This window comes from Hemitrygon akajei, chromosome 14, assembly GCF_048418815.1.
Source record: "Hemitrygon akajei chromosome 14, sHemAka1.3, whole genome shotgun sequence".
NCBI classification, from domain to species: Eukaryota; Metazoa; Chordata; class Chondrichthyes; order Myliobatiformes; family Dasyatidae; genus Hemitrygon; species Hemitrygon akajei.
In genome coordinates, this window is record NC_133137.1 from 20,765,609 (window position 1) to 20,785,836 (window position 20,228).

At 39.3% G+C, this 20,228-nt stretch overlaps 1 protein-coding gene across 7 annotated transcripts in view; it reads left to right on the forward strand.

Moving 5' to 3' along the window:
* kdm2bb (lysine (K)-specific demethylase 2Bb) overlaps positions 1-20,228 on the forward strand; it is a 231,775-nt gene that overhangs the window by 141,921 nt on the left and 69,626 nt on the right. For all 7 annotated transcript variants that reach the window (XM_073065597.1, XM_073065598.1, XM_073065599.1 and 4 more), the window contains one exon: positions 994-1,080. In XM_073065597.1, coding sequence (XP_072921698.1) covers positions 994-1,080 — 87 coding nt within the window. The remainder of the gene's footprint in view (positions 1-993; positions 1,081-20,228) is intronic.

A 20,228-nucleotide genomic window follows, 5' to 3' on the forward strand; every position in this document is an offset into this window, starting at 1 on the left:
CTTTCTCATTTGTATTCTTGTTTCCTCTCCTTTAACTAGTTTGTTACTAATTTGTACTGTTTACCTTTTGAGGTTAAATTCACTTTGCCAAGGATCTTTTGAAAGGTGGACCTGCAACAGTATTCTCATTTTGTCACAACTTTGAAAATGAAGAAACTGATCAGGCAGAAATTTTTCTCCTCATTTAAGGAACAATATCAGGGGTTCCCAACCTTTTTTATGCCATGGACCAGTACCATTAAGCAAGGGGTCTGAATTAAATGGTGCGGGGCACCTTGCCTACAGTGTTTATGTATCTCTTTAAAAATGCATTGTGCCTCAAAGATGATCCAAACCAAAATAATTTATATTAATAGAAAAGATGTAAATAGTTGCAAACAGACAATGGCTTGCATGTTTCTAAACAGATTCCAAATTGTAGAAGAGAGGAACTGTTTGACTTTTAAAGGAACAGGCTAGTTTAAGCATTGCTGTATTTTGAAAGCTACTGTGTTCCAAGTCACCTACAAGCAACGATCTACTAGCTTCTTTCAAAAAATCAACAACAGGAATTACATTTGATGTGAAGTGAAATAATAAAATTCCAAAACATTTCGCAGAAGGATGGGAACACGATTTTATTTCAAACTCTACACATGTTTAACCAGCTGTCCACATGGGTTAACAGCCACGGAGTTCATGAATGAATTGGATATTTTTGTGTGTTAACGTCTGAGCAGTGGAGTTTTTGATAGCTGATTTACAGAAATTTGAATGTGGTCAAGGATATGTTAGAAAGGTTGAGCCTAAAAGTAATAAAGGCACAGATGGGGTTTCAATAGCAGGGGAACTGAGGGAAAAGTGAAAGTCATCAAAATTGAAATAATCAGTCATTGAGAATGACATGTCAATTTACTTTTACTTTTCTAACTAAAATAGATGTATGTATATTGATCAAGCTTATTGTGGCGTGATTCCAAAATATTCTTCTCTTTTTCTCTATTGTGAATCTAGACTGTTCTGGAGGAACATGCTGATGATGATCAGAAATTGGCTATTACTGGAGTCCCAATTGTAACATGGCCAAAAAAGACAGTGAAGGTAAGGAGAAATACATGAATAATAAAGTTAAAGAAATGCTCAGTTATACTTTTTTTCAGTAATTGCTTCCAGTTGAATTTTTTGTGGTTGTAGAAGAGCAGATGTCTCATTAATATGACCAGGATGTTGTAAATTACAAATAATCTGTTCAGAATCTATGGAATTTGCAAAGCAACATTTTTTTTTGGAAAACTCCGGAGTAATTTTGTAAGCCAGTTATGATGTCTTCATTTGAGTTCTTGTGCTGGGATTTATGAAGAAACATTAAACAGTTGTGATTTAAGGTACCTTTTTTAAAATATTTTATTTTTGGTAGCACAATTTTGATTTGTGAATTCATAAATTAATGTGATTGAATAAAATATGTTTGTTTATGCACTTTTTAATTTTGCTTGCACTGACTCGTACCAACCATTGCAATGTTAATATATGTTCAGATGTTGTGTTCACTTTGGGAAAGAATGTAGCTCCTTGAAGATTGTTAGCTTCAGAAGTCATGGAATCATAACATTGTACAGCACAGAATGAGGCTCTTCAGCCCACCGTGTTGATGCCTTTCTATTTGTTCAGCTACACTAATTCCATTTGCATTTGTTCTGCAACCTCCTATGCCTTACATGTACAAGTGCCTGTTTAACTGTCTCTTAAACTGAGTGATTGTATCTGGTTCCACTACCAGTATGTTCCAGATATTAACTATTCTCTGTGTAAAGCAAAAAAAATCTCTCAAATCCCCTTTAAAACATTTATTTAAAGTCTATGCTCTCTTGAGTTTGACTCCTTCCCATGGGAAAATTATTATGTCTCTGATAATTTTATATACCTCTATTGGGTCACCTGTTTGCCTCCTTTGCTCCAGAGAAAGACAAACCCAGCCTGCCCAATCTCTTTCCGTAATTAAAGTCCTCCAATGCAGGCAAGATCATGGTGAATCTCCTTTGTACTTTGTCCAGTGCAATCATATCCTTCCTATGGTATAATGATCAGAGCTGTACATAATACTTCAAGTGTGGTCTAACTGGTGTTTTGTCAAATTGCATCATGACATTTGGTGGCTAATGTTGTTCCATTGTTCCAGAAGGGGTAGCAAGAACAGGCCAGGGAAATACAGTGCTGAGCTTGACTTCATTTGTATTGAAATATACTGGAGGGAATTCTGAGGGACAAGATCTACCATCACTTGGATAGTCAAGCCTGATCAGTAGTAGTGACAATGGTTTTGTGTGTGGGAAGTCAGGTCTGAAAAACCTTTTGGAGTTTTTCAGAGGTAACTAAGGGAATGGATGAAGCGAGGGTAGTGGATGTTGTCCTTATGGGCTTCATTAAGGCCTTTGACGAAGTCAATCTGGAAGGTTAGGTTGCATGGGATTCAGAGGGAGTCAGCGAGGTTAAATCAGAATTGGCTTGGTGATAGAAAACAGAGGGTTATTCTCCTGGAGGATGGTGACGAGAAGGGTGCCCCATTGGTCAGTATTACCATCTCTGTTATCCAGTATATATGTATAAGTTTTGGATGTGAACGTACATGGCATGATTTGCAAATTACAAATGGATTTCAACTTGGACAAATGTGAGGTGATCCATTTCAGACAGTCAAACCAGATTAGGACTTGTGTATTTATTTATTGAGGTACAATGTGGTGTACCCCTTTCCAGCCCTTTGTGCTGCAGTGCCCAGCAATTCCCCGATTTAATGCTGGCCCATTTATGGGACAATTTACAATGCCCTTATGGGCAACAGCAGGATTTGAACCCGTCACCTGTACTGTAAAGCATTGTGCTGCCTCAGAGATTGGCAGGATACCGATGAGCATTGTGGAATTCAGGGACCTGGGAGTACAAGTACACAGTTCGCTGAAATTGGTTGCATAAGTAGACAGGGTAGTGAAGAAGGATGCTGGCCTTCATCAGTCAAGACATTGATTTTAGGAGTAGGGACATTATGTTGCAGTTATATAAGTTGTATGTAGAATATTGTGCAGAGTTTTGATCACCCTGTTGTAGGAACAGTTGCTAAAGAATCAGTGACCAAAGGAGGGTGATGAGCAGCTGTGGAGAGGAGTGGCTGAATTTCTTCATTCCTGACACCACTATAACAAGTGACTGTATTTTGAGATCTTCATACCCTTCCTAAACTGTGGTGAATAACGTGGTATATTGGGGGTGAGTGGGGAGGAACGGCTAACCATATTCCCTCTAAGATGTGTGTGTGTACGCGCGCGCACATGCATCTTAAACTGCGCACAAAAGGTGGTTACCCTCTACCTCGTTGTCATGTTTAGTATATTTCATGATCGTACACCAATCACATTTCCTTTTCTGGTTTTTGATGCAGGTGCTGTTGGCAACATAGAGTTTTCAATGTCTGTAGGTTTTAGAACTGGCTTATTTATACTGTTTTTATTGAAGAAACTTTTCAGTGCACGCATGTTGTTGCCTCTGGGCAAAATATTGCACAGCACAAGATTTTTGCGCACACTGGTTATTACAAATTAGAGGGAGCATTGGTGTTAACTGGGATTTTATAAAGATTTGAAGGAATTTCTAGCTTTTGTTTTGTATTCATAAAGCCAAGCACGTCATATGTTTTGTTTTTGTCCTTAAATTATCCTGCCTCGCTTAATGATTTGACAGGAAAATAGGGAAAGATAATTGAAAAGTGCGTTCAAAGCCTAGAGTCACAGAGCATGGAACGAACCCTTTGGCCTAACTTCTCAAGGCCAACCAAGATGCCTATCTAAGCTTAGCCCACTTGCCTGCGTTTGGCTACATCTCTCCAAAAACACTTCCCATCCATATATCTGTCCAAGTATTGTCTCAGGTCTCTTTTAAATCTTTTCCCTCTTGTATCTGTGCCTTCAAACCTTGGACTTCCTAATGACTTCTCCATACCTCGTGATTTTCTAAACGTCAATGATGTCACCTCTGTTTCCCCTAAATATCGAACATGGCCAGCCTCAGGCCCTCTGGACCAGGCAGTGTCCTCAAATCTCTTCTGAACCCTCTTCAGTTTGACGATATCATTATTGACTCAACTGAAAACATTTACCAGGACTGAAAAGGAAAGGGGAAGGTGCCAGTATAAGAAGGTGGGAGGGTGGGGAAGAAGTACAAGCTAGAAGGTGATAGGTGAAGCCAGGTGGATGAGGGAGGGGCGATTAAGTAAGAAGCTGTGAGGTGATGTGTGGAAAAGGTAAGGGGTTTGAGAAGAAAAAAATCTGTGAGGTGAGGAGAGTGAACCATGGGAGAAACGAGGTGTAGGGGCACCAGGTGAAAGGTGATAGGCTGTGAGAAGAAAAGAAGAGGTGGGGGGGACGTCACCTGTCTATTACCTCCCCCGGTTCCCTGGCCCCCCCCCCCACCTCATCTCCTCATCTGCATATTAGCTCCCAGATTCTTACTCTATCCCCCTCCAATCCCCATTATCTGGCTTCACCTATCATCTTTTAGCTTGACCTCTTTCCCCTACCCCCACCTTCTTATTCTGGTATCTTCCCCCTTCCTTTCCAGTCCTGATCAAGAGTGTTGAGCCCAAAACTTCAATGTCTATTCATTTCCATGAATGCTGCCTGACTGCTGAGTTTCTGAAGCATTTAGTGTGTGTTGCTCTGGATTTGCAGTATCTGCAGAATCTCTTGTGTTTATAAAGTTTGACCAGCAGTGAGAGAAGTCAGTACGCCTTAAATTTGGCTGTAACAAACTTGTACTGAGTATTTACTAATGCCCTGCTTTCCTGCTTAATGAAAAGAAAGTCTAGCCAACTATTGATTATTTAGTGATGTACTTTGAATAGCAAGAATATTAAGTGTAAGCGAGAGTAAATATGTGATTGGGGAAACTTTTGTGACTTTGAAGGAGAGGCTGTGATCAAGGTGGAAAATATAGGTGGTTCATGTAACAATTTATGCCAACAGTTTTGTTACTGTTTTGCAATTGGTATAAATTATATAGTACCATTTCTGAGAAGTTTTGATATGAGCAACATTATGTTATCCGTTCCCTCTCTAGATAGCAGATACTTAAAATGTATCTAGAGCTTAATCTACTACTATCTACTCACCTAGGCAATCCAGCTATTAAAAGTTACATGCAAAGATTATTAGAAATTAAGGCTTTGTTGATGTTTAGGTATGTGTGACCTCACTTCTTGACTAGTCAAGAACCTGTTAACCTGCGCTTTGAATATACTCAGATGACTTGGCCTCCACAGCTGTCCATGGCAATGAATTCCACAGATTCACTACCCTCTGTCTAAAGAAATTTCTCCTCATCCCTGTTCTAAATGTCATGTGCCTCTATTCTGAGGTTGTGCGCTCTGGTCATAGACTCCCCGACTATAGGAAACGTACTTGCCGCATCCATTTTATCTAGGCCTTTCAGTTTTGGATAGTTTTCAATTAGATCACCCCTCATTCTTCTAAACTCCAGCGAGTACTGGCCTAGAGCCATCAAACGTTCCTCATGTTAACACTTTCATTCCCAGAATCATCCTCGTAAGCCTTCTCTGGACTCTCTCCAATGCCAGCACATCTTTTCTTAAATAAGGGTCCCAAGACTGCTCACAATACTCCAAGTGCAGACTGATCAATGCAACATCTTCCCGTTCACTGAAGTCAGGCTAACTGGCCTACAATTTCCTCTTTTTTTTGCCTCCTTCCCTTCTTAAGGTGTGGAGTAATATTTGCAATTTTCTAATCCTCCAGAACCATTCCAGGATTTAGTGGTTCTTGAAAGATAATTACTAATGCCTCCACAATCTTTTCAGTTACCTCTTTCAGAACCCAGGTGATTTATCTACCTTCAGACCTTTCAGCTTCCCAAGCACCTTCTCCTTAGTAATAGCAACTATACTCACTTCTGCTCCCCCACCCCTGGTACTCTTGGATTTCTGGCCAGTGTCTTCCATAGTGAAGACTGACTCAAAATATTTACTAAGTTTGTCTGCCATTTCTTTGTTCCCCATTACTACCTCTCCAGCATAATTTTCCAGCAGTTACTCACTTTGGCTTCTCATTTACTCTTTATGTACAAACGTTTGTATTTGGAGGAAAAGAATCTTTTGTATCCTTTTTGATATTATTGGCTAGCTTGCCTTCATTTTTCATCTTTTTTTCTCCTTGTGGCTTTTTAGTCGCCTTCTGTTGGTTTTAAAAGCTTCCCAATCGTCTAACTTTCCACTAATTTTTGCTATATGTCCTCTCTTTTCCTTTTATGCTGTCTTTGACTTCCTTGTCAGTCTTAGTTGCCTTTTCCTCCCTTTTAGAATACTTCACCTTTTCTATGTCTCTATTCTGTACCTTCTGAATTGCTCCCAGAAGCTCCAGCCATTGCTGCTCTGCCGTCATCTCTGTTAGTGTTCCCCTTCCAATCAACTTTAGACAGCTCCTCTCTCATGCCTCTGTAATCCCCTTTACTCCACTGTAATACTGATACATTTGACTTTATCTTCTCCTCAAACTGTAGGGTGAATTCTGTTACATTATGATTACTGTCTTCTAAGGGTTCCTTTACTTAAGCTCCCTAATTAAATGTGGTTCATTATACAACACCAAATCCAGAATTGCCTTTTCCTTCATGGGCTCAACCATAAACTGCTCATAGGCATTCTACAAATTCCTTCTCTAGGGATACTGCACCAACCTGACTTTCCCAATCTACCTGCATATTGAAATCCCCATGATTATTCTAACATTGCCATTATTACACGCCTTTTCTATTTACTGTTGAAATTTGTATCCCACATCCTGCTTACTGTTTGGAGGCCTGTATATAACTCCCTTCAGGGTCTTTTTACCCTTACAGATTCTTCACTCTACATCTTCTGATCCTATGTCACTTGTTCCTAAAGATTTGATTTCATTTTTTTTACCAACAGAGCCACTGCAACTCCTCTACCTACCTACCCGTCCTTTTGATACAAGGTGTATCTTTGGATGTTAAGCTCCTAACTATGTTATTCTTTCAGTCATGACTCAGTAATACCCACAACAGCCAATCTCTAACTGTGCTACAAGATCATCTACCTTTTTCTGTATACTACATACGTTCAAGTATACAGTAGCAGCATCAGTTCTGTATTCATCACCCTTTTCAATCTTAGTCCCCATGTTACACTTCAACTCATCCCACTGACTGCAATTTTGCCTGCCCTTCTTCAGTGTCACTACATAACGCATCGACTTATATAACAACTGTCCTATCCTCAGCCCTGTCACTTTAATTACCATTCCCCTACCAAATTAATTTAAATCATCCCCAATAGCTCTAGCAAACCTTATTTCAAATACCAACACTTTCCTCCTAGTAGGAAGAATACCATAGAACACATTTTAGTTTGCTTTCTCTAAGTTGTGAACTGATCCTTGCAAGTGGCTTTTACTTGTATGAAATAGAATCCTATACAGGCTCATTTTGCTTTCTTTCCTCAGTACATCTCAAATTTGCTGTTCTCTCTGTATAGTGGCAGTATTTTTAGTCAATGTCAATATTCACTATTGTGAGAAGTATGTTCCTTCAACTAGAGTCTTTTCTTTGTAATACTTGTATATCTATGTGGAAATGCTTTATTTATAAATATTTACCATCTGCATTGTAGAATAGTGTCTGGTATGTGATATCTTCTTGAGAAGGCTCAAATATTCAAAGCAAACATGAGGAAATCTGCAGATGCTGGAAATTTAAGCAACACATACAAAATGCTGGTGGAACACAGCAGGCCAGGCAGCATCTACAGGAAGAAGCACTGTCGACATTTCGGGCCGAGACCCTTCATCAGGACTCCTGACGAAGGGTCTCGGCCCGAAACGTCGACAGTGCTTCTTCCTATAGATGCTGCCTGGCCTGCTGTGTTCCACCAGCATTTTGTGTGTGTGTTGCTCAAAGATTTTCATGCTGTTTTGAATGTATGACATCACTAATAATTTTCATATGACTAAGATTGGTTTAACAGATCTAATATTTTATATTTTTAGTAAACGACTTATTGATTTAGAGGGAAAAGAGCCAGGAAGCATACACATGATTAACTTTGTGAGTGTGACTAGAGTAGGTGTTTGGTTCCCCTTTTTGTTGGATTTATTTATAAACTTAATTGATTAAAGAACTGTATTTTTTTTCTTCAAACCTATTTCCAAAATTTAAAACTATTGGAACAATCTCTTGTTTCTATAATTCAGTTGCCTTGTTGAGAAAAGATTTGTTCGAAAGGTTACAGATTCATAGAGCTAAATAGCACAAAAACACAGGCACTTCAGTCCAGCTGAGCAAGTTACCTAACTAAGCTAGTCCCATTTCCCTGTGTTTGGCCTATCCCTCTAAACTAGTGGTTCCCAAACTTTTGGGGTTACTGCCACTTTGGCTTCCTGACCACTTCTCCAATCCCAGCAACATACTTGACGATCTTTTCTGTGTTCTTTTCCAGTTTAAGTCATCCTATGGCTGACTTTAATTGACAACTACACCTGGGACCTTGAAAATAAACTATGAATTTCTGGAAATCTCTTTGGCAGCACTCTGAACTGAGATTTCATTCTTTGGTACTAAATTGATGAGTGAGAAATGCAGGCAGTCAAGATAAATACGTATGTCAGAAACTCATAGTTGACAGATGAGAAGCTGAGAACTTTTATCCACTGCTATTATTTTCAAATATTCTGTCTTATTTCCATGTGATATGCTTGTCTGACTGCAGATATGTGTGTAGTTACATTTTCAGGCACAGAGTTGAAATATGATTTTCAGTTATGAAAATACAAACTGGTTTTATGAAAAGGAACTAGAAAACCTGCTATTTGAGGCACAATTTACCAACGGTTTTCTAATATTAAATGATGACATTTTATGAGATGGCGGAGTTATTTTTTTTTAATACTGAAAATTGTTGTTTTTGGCTTGATAACTTATTTAGATGCTGATAGATTCTCTTCTGTTGATTGGTAGGTTTCTCCATTCTGATTGCATCTTTCTTTAATTAAGTAAATCTGCATGGTTAATTTAACACCTGAGCAAATCAGAAAAGCATTGCACAGATTTCCTTCATTAAATCCGGCACACAATAAGCATGCCTGTAATCTGTAACAGACGTTGTATACAGCTCATGTATAGATAGATGATTAGGCCAATTAAAAAAAAATCAGTTTTAAATTTTACTTTCCTTCTCTACGTAATGTCAGTTGACTACTTGAATTTATTGTTCTGCAACATCCAATATAACAACTAGTATATATTAAAAGCTTCATTATCAAAAGAAAAAAAATACCTTTCAGAATAATACTTCTTGAAGAAAGGCTTTCAATAAAATAAAGTGCAATTAAAATGAGACTTGACCCTTATATTTTTCATCTGTGTTATCAGCATACCGATGACCATTTTCCTTACAAGTTCTTTTGTCTCTCTTTGAACGAAGCAGTAACCTTTGCCACCACTTACATCGCTTTTGTGAATATTGCTCGCATTTCAAGTTCAGTGTAAGTCCAGTGTGCAGAGGGAATGATGTATGGTATGATCTAAAATTTCTGGTCTAAAAAGAATCATGATTCTAGTTTTGTTTTTAGTGTAGATTTCAGAAATCATCGTTCACAAAATTGCATGTACCCAAATAAAGATGGAAATCAGGGAAGTGTCTGACATGTCCCATTCCACCAAAAGATTTGCTATAATGACACCCTATCAAGAGTCTCATTGTTGTTGTACTTGCGTAATAAATCCAATGAAAGCTGACACATTGTCCATGCCATTAAATAAATCATTCATGGAAATGCAAAACTCGTTTAATCCACGTGTGATCCTGAGTTTCTAATAGCCTGTAACTTGGATTCTCTACCCCATTCTCATTTTAACTTCCGTTTTACGCTTTCTACGTTATTCCAACAAAGCTTGACAAGGCCAAGGAACACCATGTCTTCTGTTTGGCATGTTTATAGCCTTCAGTTCTCAATTTCAAATTCACTATTTTAGATGATCAGCCATTCCAGTTTTGACAATGTAAGCATTAGAAATAAAATCATTAGTAAGTCCTCAGTACGTTGTTGCTGCTCCATTGTTCAGTAAGATTGCATTGAATCTTTACCTCAACACCATTTTTTTCCCCCAGTGACTCCATTTCCCTGGCTTCTGCTGCTAATATTTATCAATATTGTATCCTTGTATCCCCCCATTTTTACCATTTCAGCTATTTCTCTCACATATTTCAAATTCCATTTATGCTCTTGCATTTACACCTGCTCCAGATCTACCTTTATCACACTTTCTGCCAGCACAAGGTGTGAGTAACCGAGTCTCACCTAGTGTCCATCATATCCTGGACTCCTGTAGTTTTCTGTCTCATCCCCTCTCTGTGATATGAAACTTGTTTTAATCTTTACAATCCTGATAGTTCTGTTGACCCAAAGTGTTAACTTTTTTTCTTTCTCTGAAAATGGTGCACAACAGATATTCCAGAGTTTCTGTTCTTATTTCCACATTTCTCTGGTTTTACTTCAGATTTTCAGCAACTGCATTATTTTGATTTTGGATTGCAGAATTATTCATCAACAACATACATGTGCTTTTGAGTCAGTTTAGATATTACCAAGGTATTGATATTGATGGAAAACTGGCTCACCGGTAGAAGTCAGGGAGTGGGAATAAAGGGGTCCAGAGTTCCAGTGTCCAAAATGGTCCAGAGGAGGTTGACAAGAAAGATTTCAGGAATGAAGTGCTTAATGTTTGAGGAGCATCTGATAGCTCTGGCCCTATACATGATGGGGGTTCATGAGAAACTTGCCTGATATAGTGTGGACACAGATTAGTGGGAGAGTCTAGGATCTGAGTGCACAACCTTTGAATAAAGGATGTCCCTTTCGAACTGAGATGAGGAGAAATTTCTTTAGCCAGAGGATCGTGAATCTGTGAAATTTGTTGCCACAGAGGGCTGTGGAAGTATATTTAAAACTGAGCTTGATAGGTTTTTGATGGACGGCATCCATCATTAAGGGCCCCACCACCCAGGACATACCCTCTTCTTCTTGATACCCATCAGGAAGGAGGTACTGAAGCCTGTAAGCACACACTTAGCGATTCAGGAACAGCTTCTTCCCCTCTGCCATCTGATTTCTAAATGGACATTGAACCCATAAACACAATCTCACTACTTTTTTTATTTGTTTTTTTTGCACTACTTATTTTAACTTAACTATTCAATAGACATACAGACGTACATGTACTTAATGTAACTCAGCTTTTTCCCCTCTATATTTATTTATCATGCATTGCATTGTACTGCTGCTGCGAAGTTAATAAATTTCACGGCATATGCTGGTAATATTAATTCTGATTCTGAGGTAAAGGGATAAAGTCAGCCATGATTGAATGGCAGACCAGACTCAATGAGCTAAGTAGCCTAATTCTGGCCCTATAATCTATGGTTTTATGAATTAACTTCTCTAATTGGTATTTCGTGGTTCAGACAGATCAGTTTAAAAAGATTTACATAGTTTCATTTCTAGTTCATAAAGATTGCAAATCCTGAGTGAGGGGCACTCTACCAAAGAGGCTTTTAAATTACAAGCACTAAAGCCAGCAATGTCGGGGAGCATGTTTGAATACAATACAACGTGGCATATACATTGCTCTTTCGATCAAAAACTCATAGAAATAGGAGATGCCGTGGTCAATTGATTTGGTCATGGATATTTTGTAGATATGCAGCTTTAAGCTACAATGATGGGACTTTGTTGTACTTTATTTTAAAGCTGCCAGTTTATTTTGGAAGGGGAATGGATAGTGGTTGTGATGGTGGAAAAACCATGCCCTTTTCTCACCAACACACACTTAGCAAATAACTGGATAGCTTTGGGAACAGAGATCCTTTTTTTCCCACAACTTAAATTGGTAAATTGGTTTCTAATTGTTAAATGTACTGAGGTATAGAGAGAAGCTTGTCTTGCTTACAGAGCAATTTGTTACAACAGTGCGTTAAGCTAGTAGAAGGGAAAACAATAACTGAGTGCGGAATAAGGTATTACAGTTACGGAGAAAAGTGTGGTGCAGGTAGACAATGAGGTGTAAGTTCTTAATGAGATGGATCGTGAGGTTAAGAGTCCATTCTTGAACTCCGGAACTGTTCAATGGTCTCATAACTACCGTAGATAAAAGTTCTCCTTGAGTCTGATGACACCTACTTTCAGACTTTTGTACCTTCTGCCTGATGGAAGAGGAGAGTGAAAACAAATGTCCAGGATAGTTGGGTCTTTGATTTTCAATTCTGAAATTTTCACAGTTTGGCACAATCTTGTCCTCACACTATCGATATACATATTGATTGCTTTGATTTTGAAGATTGTTTTCATATTTTTATTATTTCATATTTTCTTACAACTCATGCCAACCCTCACAGCAATCCAGTTCCCCAATTTCCCTGAAACAAATTCTCTATAAATGTCACTCAACTTCACCGATGCTCCTAACACTCACCTACACTTGAGATAACATACAGTAATCAGTTAACCTTCCAACCAACACATCTTTGACATGATTTAGTAAACTGGAGCACCCAGGAGAAATCCGCATGTTCACAGGGACCACGCGTTAACTTCTTGCATAAAGTGGACGTCATGTTCGATATTGCTGGCTTGAGCTTTGAGATGGCTGGACTACCTGTTAAACCACTGTGTCACAGCAATGTTGATTCTGTTCGGATCGCATGTTCCTCCAGGTCTTGTTATTATTTCACCTTCACTTTCTTTCATGCCAGACTTGTGACTTCTATTATCGAGGTGTCAAGCCATTAAGTCTTTCTAACGTGCCTTGACAAATCTTTTCGTCACCTTTACTGCTTGCATCAATAGTTGCAAATGTGTCTGATGATTCCGTGCAATGTACAGGCATTTTATGCAGTTAATATGGACTGTTTTTGTGGTGATGGATCTTTAATATAGTGTGTTTAGATTTGCTGTGTGTGCACCCCCATCATCTTTTGATGTACAATCTGGTTAGGCAATATGGTGCTTCAGTATTCATTTCTCTGAGCTAAAAGATGGCATATTTAATCCCATCAAAACTTAATGTTTGATTTCAGTTATTAAAATGGTCTTTAAAATGAAATTTAAATTTAAAGTCTTTAAAATGAAATTTAAAGCCTTGTACACATATCCACTTGATATGTGGATATGTGTGCAAGGTACCATTGCACTATTTGGAAGACAATAGAAAATTCAATGTGCACAACATTCCTACCTTGGTTAACAACACATCACAACGCCACCAGGGGCAAAAAACTGACCTGCTGGTACTTATTGAGATCTGAAGCAAATCTTCAGGAGCTAAAGAATAGATGGTGCTTGGAAAGCAGAAGCACTCAACAATTAGTCCATAACACATGCATTCTGCTGTGCTGTCAAGGGCATCTTGAGTTCAACTACCTCAAGACCCTCTCTGTTGAAAGTCAATATGGAAATAAAAGGAATTAGTACCTGCTGAAAGAAGCACTTTGAAAGTTCTGATGAAGGGCTTTGGGCCAAAACATCAACTGTTAACTCTTTCCATAGATGCTGCCTGGCCTGCTGAGTTCCTCCAGCATTTTGTGTTGCTTGGATTTCCAGTATCTGAAGATTTTTCTCTTACTTTGAAAGTCTCCTCACTTAAGACTGTTTAACGCAAGTGTCCTTGATTCCAATTCTACAGCACACTGTGCACTGCCATCTCAGCGCTATCCTGAATTGATAATAGGTTGAGAAGCTCATCTGACAGGTAAAATAATGTTCCTTGGAGCAGATAGGTTCCCTGCTAATGGCCTGAAACATGATGGATGAGCACTACTGGAACAAATTGTTAACTTCATCTTCAGTTGGGTGGAGAAGAAAATGCCATGTGATATTAAACTTACTATATCTTGACCATTTTCAAGAATTGCGGTAGTCTTAGAGAGAGGTCTTGCTGGTGTCTGCCACAAAGAAAATCATCACAAGGATCATCCCCATTGTCACCTCACATGGATCGAAGGGCAGTTTCCTTCATCTTGCACTTCAGATTCCAGCCACCAATGGACATAATTTTCACAGAGATGCAAAAGTCAAACAAAGAATAATGAGAAGTGTCGATCATTAAACACAATTTTTTGTTTTAACTTCCACAAAAGCTTTTGACTCCATTAACCAAGAAGAATTTTGGAGAATGCTCTTCTAATTTTGCTGTCCCCAGAATTTGTTTACATTTTGTGTCTGCTACAGTACATGAACAAGTTAACATGCCCATTACAGACCCAAGCCTTGGCTCAAACATTGCAGCATCATTGTACTAATCCTTTCCAATCTTTCTTGTAGTGGTGTACCTCACCTCCAGTGAATTTGCAATTAAAGTAGAATTAATCTGGGGTATGAATAGTAAATTATTCAGCCAAGGTCATTTGAATTTTATTTACATCTGTTAGATTTTACTTGCATATTGGACATTCAATGCTTCCAATAATCATTGACTCTTTCACTGAAGAGAGCAAGAAGTTGTGTCAAACACTAAACATCTGCCAAGCAAATGACCTCTGCCTGCTCCCACTGCTCAACAGTATCCACATTCACCAAGATCCATGACAGGACCTTTGGGGGGGGGGGGGAGATAAAATTTATCACCTTCTATTATGCTAGAATCACTTCTCAGGAAAGGTAGATGTCAACAACAAAATTTTCCCCTGCTACTTGTGTTCCAGTGGAATCTTCAGTCTACCAAGAATATTCTTTGAAAATCAAGTCATCAAATATGGTCTGAGCACCAGTAATTTTTCCTGTGCTTATGCAGACATGTGGCATGTCAAAACATTGAAGAAGAAACACTGACACTGTTTCAACAAGACCTTCTAAAACTATTAGTAGAATTGACAAATCGTTACTAGCATCTTCTCCCAGAAATGATATTTCGTTACTCAGTTATGTAGGCAGTCCATACCATCTGCAATGTTGAAATCATACAGGGAAGCACTCTACCTCAGCTCTGAAGCAGGAGGTTTTTAGGTATAGGAAGTGCTCATGGAAGTTTTGAAAGTCTCCCTGAAGGAATGCCAGATCCTCCTTGATTTATTAGAGTCGGATATCCATCACTGCTCAAAGTGGAGGAGCATTCAGAATGCATTAGTGCCTCATGCTTCCATGACACAAATAGTTGGAGGCCATAAGTAAACAGCAGAAGGATGGCACAACATCTCATTGTACCCAGCCACCCCATCAAACACCCAGCTGTGTGACCTATGGCACAGTCTACAGATCTCCTTGCTTTGGTTTAACTGCCAGACTCGTAATTCAGAAGCTGATTTCACATGGCAGCTGTGCAATCTAAATTCAATGATGTTTCTGAAAAAAATTGTTGATGATGATGATTGTGGAACCATTGGATTTTGTTTAACAAAACTGGTTCACTAATTACCTTTTGGAGTGGTTTATCCTTGGACTGGCCTGTCTATGACTCCAGACCCATTGATGGTATTCACTCTTAAATGCTTTCAGTGAAGTGGCCAGTCGGTTCAAGCTTTTCTGCTCAATGACTGCATTAGGACTGGTCAATATATGGTGCTGCTGCTAATGATGCCAGTTGCCCACCCCCACAATAAAATAAGTAAGGCACAATACTGGAGTTGTGACAAATCATCTTCCACCCTGAGAGATATAGAGGGAGAAGGAGAAAAAGTGTTTGCACAGCTAGGATGTGTTTAATACTGGTGTGTTTCTTGGGACACTGAGATTGCCCTGAGACAGCTAATTTTCCTTATTAATCTTGTATTTTTTTCTTTGTTTTCGATCTGAAATTAAATTGAATCCATAGCAATCGTTATTTATTGACTTCAAAATAAATTCGCTTCCTTGCTTTGTCAGCACTTGGCAATGAACTGCTGCCAAACCACTGAAGCTTTATTTCATACGGTAACTTCGAAGCACCATATTTTGCAGAGAATAAATACAGCCAAAAGCTGCATATTTCCGCGGTATGCTGTAATTTAACCCTTGTATGAGTATCAGTTGCTGTTTCAGGCGGCAAACGCTGCGCGTAGCAATGTTTACACAATGGCTGAAAGGACGGAGTATTTCATTAATGGAAAGACAGATAAAGCTGTAACTGAAGTGTGATTACATCTTCACTCGTTTTATTTGCTCAGTGCATTAAACTCTTTGAGGCTCGCTTGTAAATTAGTATTAATGATTGTTGGAGGTGGAGGGGGCCGGGGGAAGAGCTCTAAACTCATTTTAGTAAGATGATTTGTTAATGTGTCGCGTGTGTGCCCTCACAATGTCATTCTTCCTGCTGACTGCGGAGTATAATCACAACCAGCAGCAGCCCTGTTGTAGGCTTTTCAAAATAAAACATCTGCTTATTTTTGATTGGTCAATTGAAACGGTTCAACCCTATCCTGACCTTCCCTCATGAATATTGATGAGTCTTGAATGTGGAAGCTGGGTTTATGGTGGAGGCTCGTTACTACAGCAGTCCAGCCATGTCAGTTTGTTTCTGCCTGGGCCCAGACTGAGAAATGGCCATGTCCCTGAGTGCAGATGATGAGGAGTATGACTCAGACCCAGAGCAGGTCAGCTTTCAGCTTTGATTGTGGGCACAGTGGAAACATTTTCAATTTTTTTTAAAGACTGGAAAGCCCTTATTGGGAAACAATGTGAGAGTCTAAACTAGCTAAGCTGAATCCAGGCTCTGTTGTGCTGAATAATGATGGTGGCTGTTCATGTTTTTTTGAGAATAGCTGTCAAATAGCTTGCTCTTTCTTCCCTTCTCCTTCTGATACTGTTACTTTTAAAGTTGAAACGTGTCATTAAAATCCTGTCTGTTTACAGGTATCCGTTACTCAGGTCACAAACTAAAGTACTCACCCATATGGCATTTTTAGCCTCATCCTTTAGGGCATTTAACATCCATTTTTAGTAAAACTGCTGCTTGGAATTCATAGGCAATGCATCGTACTTATCACAAGCAAATCGACACATGCTCTTGCCAGGGATATTTTAATATATTCGCTTCACTATGTTTTACATGCTTTATTAGTTATTTGTTTTTAACAGTATGTCTACAGGGAAAATGCAATATTCTACTGTATTCATCTTTATTTATGAGATTTGAATTTGTGTTTCTGCGTAAAGCTGGATTTGCAGCGATGCTTGGTTCAAAGTGCAGCAGTTCCTAAATGTTAGACATCAGGTCTTGTGGCTCGAAGTGGAGGTACATTTTTCTTTCTTCTTTTTATATCTTTTTATTAATTTTAAACAAACATAAGAGAAACATAGATACAGAGAGTTTGAGAATACATAATTAATAGGTTAAAGTATAAATACAAATAGATGATAATCCATATATAATAACCTCCCAAACTCATAGTGATTACGAAAAAAGTACATTTTTCATAATGGATATTACCTTTGAGGAGTAAACCTATTAAACATGAAAGCCAGATCTGTCTTGTTCGTGTATGAATAAAGTGGGGGAGGGGGAGAGAAGAAATCTTAGGGTTTAACAACGAAGAGTTCTTTAAATGCCGTGATTGTGGGTATTGTCTAAATGATGAATGCTTGAAAGTACTTTGGCAGAAAAATGTTAAGTAGCTGGGTAGTGTTTACCCAAGTTGACCCCGTCACCCACATCACTGTACTAGTTTGCTGACTACTCGGGCCTAAAAGAACTTTGTGCCTAAATATCTTTTTCTCTAACTTAACTGTCTAGTACGCATAGGTTTGTGGCAGCATTGCAATAATGTGGGTATTGTGGGAGACGAGGGTTCCAGTGCACAAGTTTCAGCTGATAAAGCAGGCCTCTCACTTGTCTGTTGTTCTAGTATTATTTAATATTCGCACCGATTTCATTGAAATGTACGCCGCTCTGTAAGGCCTGTCCTCATATAGTGTACAATAGCTTCTTTGTAAGTGCCAGAGGAAGTCTGATAGCAAGCGCCAGCCTTCCTTTGGCCTGTCCTCATTGGAATCTGTTACCTTAAACACTGAATGTCTGGCCTAGGAGAAGCGCGATGTTGAGGTACCTAAAACTTATTATTTCCATTCTTACATCTTTGAACCGTTCACTACCACGTGCGGGTTAAAGCACGTAGTTGTAACATTGTCGCGCGCTTCTGGAGCCGAACTAAGGTCAGAATTTAAACGCGCTTTCTGTTTATATTGCGACTGTGGGTGGCGGTTGACAGCCAGCGGAGGTTTGTCTTTGTTGACATGCTATCATACGCTCTGAGGTAAATGCAGACTCGTAACTCGTTTTCTCCTCTTTGTTCCCCGAGTTCCCGACCCTTTATGGATCACCACTGTCGAAGTTGGCAGTTTCGTTAATCATGGAAAACTGCATTTACATTTTGGCGTGCATACGTTGCACAAAAGGAAATTGGCTACCCGACCCCTATCTCGACAGAACCACGACAGGGCGGGTGTTTTTTTTCAGTCATGTCAGACGCGGCTGACTCGGCTCAGTACTTTATCCAGATCCGGATAACATACTACTGTACTTTGTAAAAAGTGTCAGGCGTGCGAAGTTAGTTTTGCACCCCACCCCCCACAAAAACAAATCACCCCGAAATGCTGACTTTGTATGGCGGCGCAGTTCGGGACGCCCCCGCAACAGATTAAATTTTGACATGAATGATGTGTTCAAAGATCCTTCAGGAGTGTCTGAATTTGTAGGGTGGGCGGTTGAGGAAATAAGGCACCCACTGAGGAAATGATTAACTTTTCGATGGAGTTAACTTACCGCAGTGTGACAAACTAGGGGTCATTGATGGAAACCACAAGTGGAGATGTACCCAGGGGTAGGGACGCAGGCTAAAGCGGAAATTGGACCCAAGAAGGAAAACAGAGTTGGGCAGCGTGATGGCAATGAGGTGATAAATGAGCGGGATAAAATGTAAAGTTCCATTTATAATGGGAGTTAGCTAAGTTACAGTTCAAGATTTTGCTAAGTGAACTTTCTAAACACAATGATGTTGTACTAGGTGGGCGCTGCAAAAAGTCTATGAAATTCTGAATGTCGTCTCTGAGAAAAGATTAGACTGAAATGGTTTTCCTTGCAGGAAAATTTGGGATAAATTTTAACACAAGTGTATCCCAGTGTATGCCTAGGTAGAGTGTGTGGAAATGACCTATTTTTCCTGTTAGAAAAGTCAAATACCAAGCAAACACTGAATTTGTAAAAAGATAAAAGGTCAAGTCAAGTCACTTTTTTTTATTGTCATTTCGACCATAACTGCTGGTACAGTGCATAGTAAAAATGAGACAACGTTTTTCAGGACCATGGTGTTAAATGTGACCATGGACACAGTACAAAAACTAGACTGAGCTACGTAAAAAACAACAGAAAAAATCTACACTAGACTACAGGCCTACCCAGGACTGCATAAAGTGCACAAAAGGCATTACAATAAATAATAACCAAGCCAATAGGGCAGTAAGGTGTCAGTCCAGGCTCTGGGTATTGAGGAGTCTGATAGCTTGGGGGAAGAAACTGTTACATAGTCTGATCGTGAGAGCCCGAATACTTCGGTGCCTTTTCCCAAATGGCAGGAGGGAGAAGAGTTTGTATGAGGGGTGTGTGGGGTCCTTCATAATGCTGTTTGCTTTGCGGATGCAGCGTGTTGTGTAAATGTCCGTAATGGCGGGAAGAGAGACCATGATGATTTTCTCAGCTGACTTCACTACCCGCTGCAGGGTCTTGCGATCCAAGTTGGTGCAATTTCCAAACCAGGCAGTGATGCAGCTGCTCGGGATGCTCCCAATGCAACCCCTGTAGAATGTGATGAGGATGGGGGGGTGAATACAAAGAAATGATAATGACAGAGGCTCTCATCACATATAAAATAAAAATGGATACACACTTGAATTGTTGCATACTGGAAGTGAGATTAAGATGTATTGCTCTTCTACTGACATGAATGTGATAGAATGAATTGAGAAAACAGATGGTAGGGCATAGTTTGATGAAATGGGTCAGATTATGCTGGTTTGGCTAGATTCTGTACTTTAAGTCAATGTATAGAAATACTTACAGATGTAAATTTAGTTTTGTTTTCATTCGTTCTTCCCTACCCCACTGCCTAAAGACTTTCTATTGCCAGTAGCAACCTAACCGACATTAGTGATGTGTCCAAATATCTATCATGGGCAATAAATTTCTGTGATTCTGTGTAAAGATGG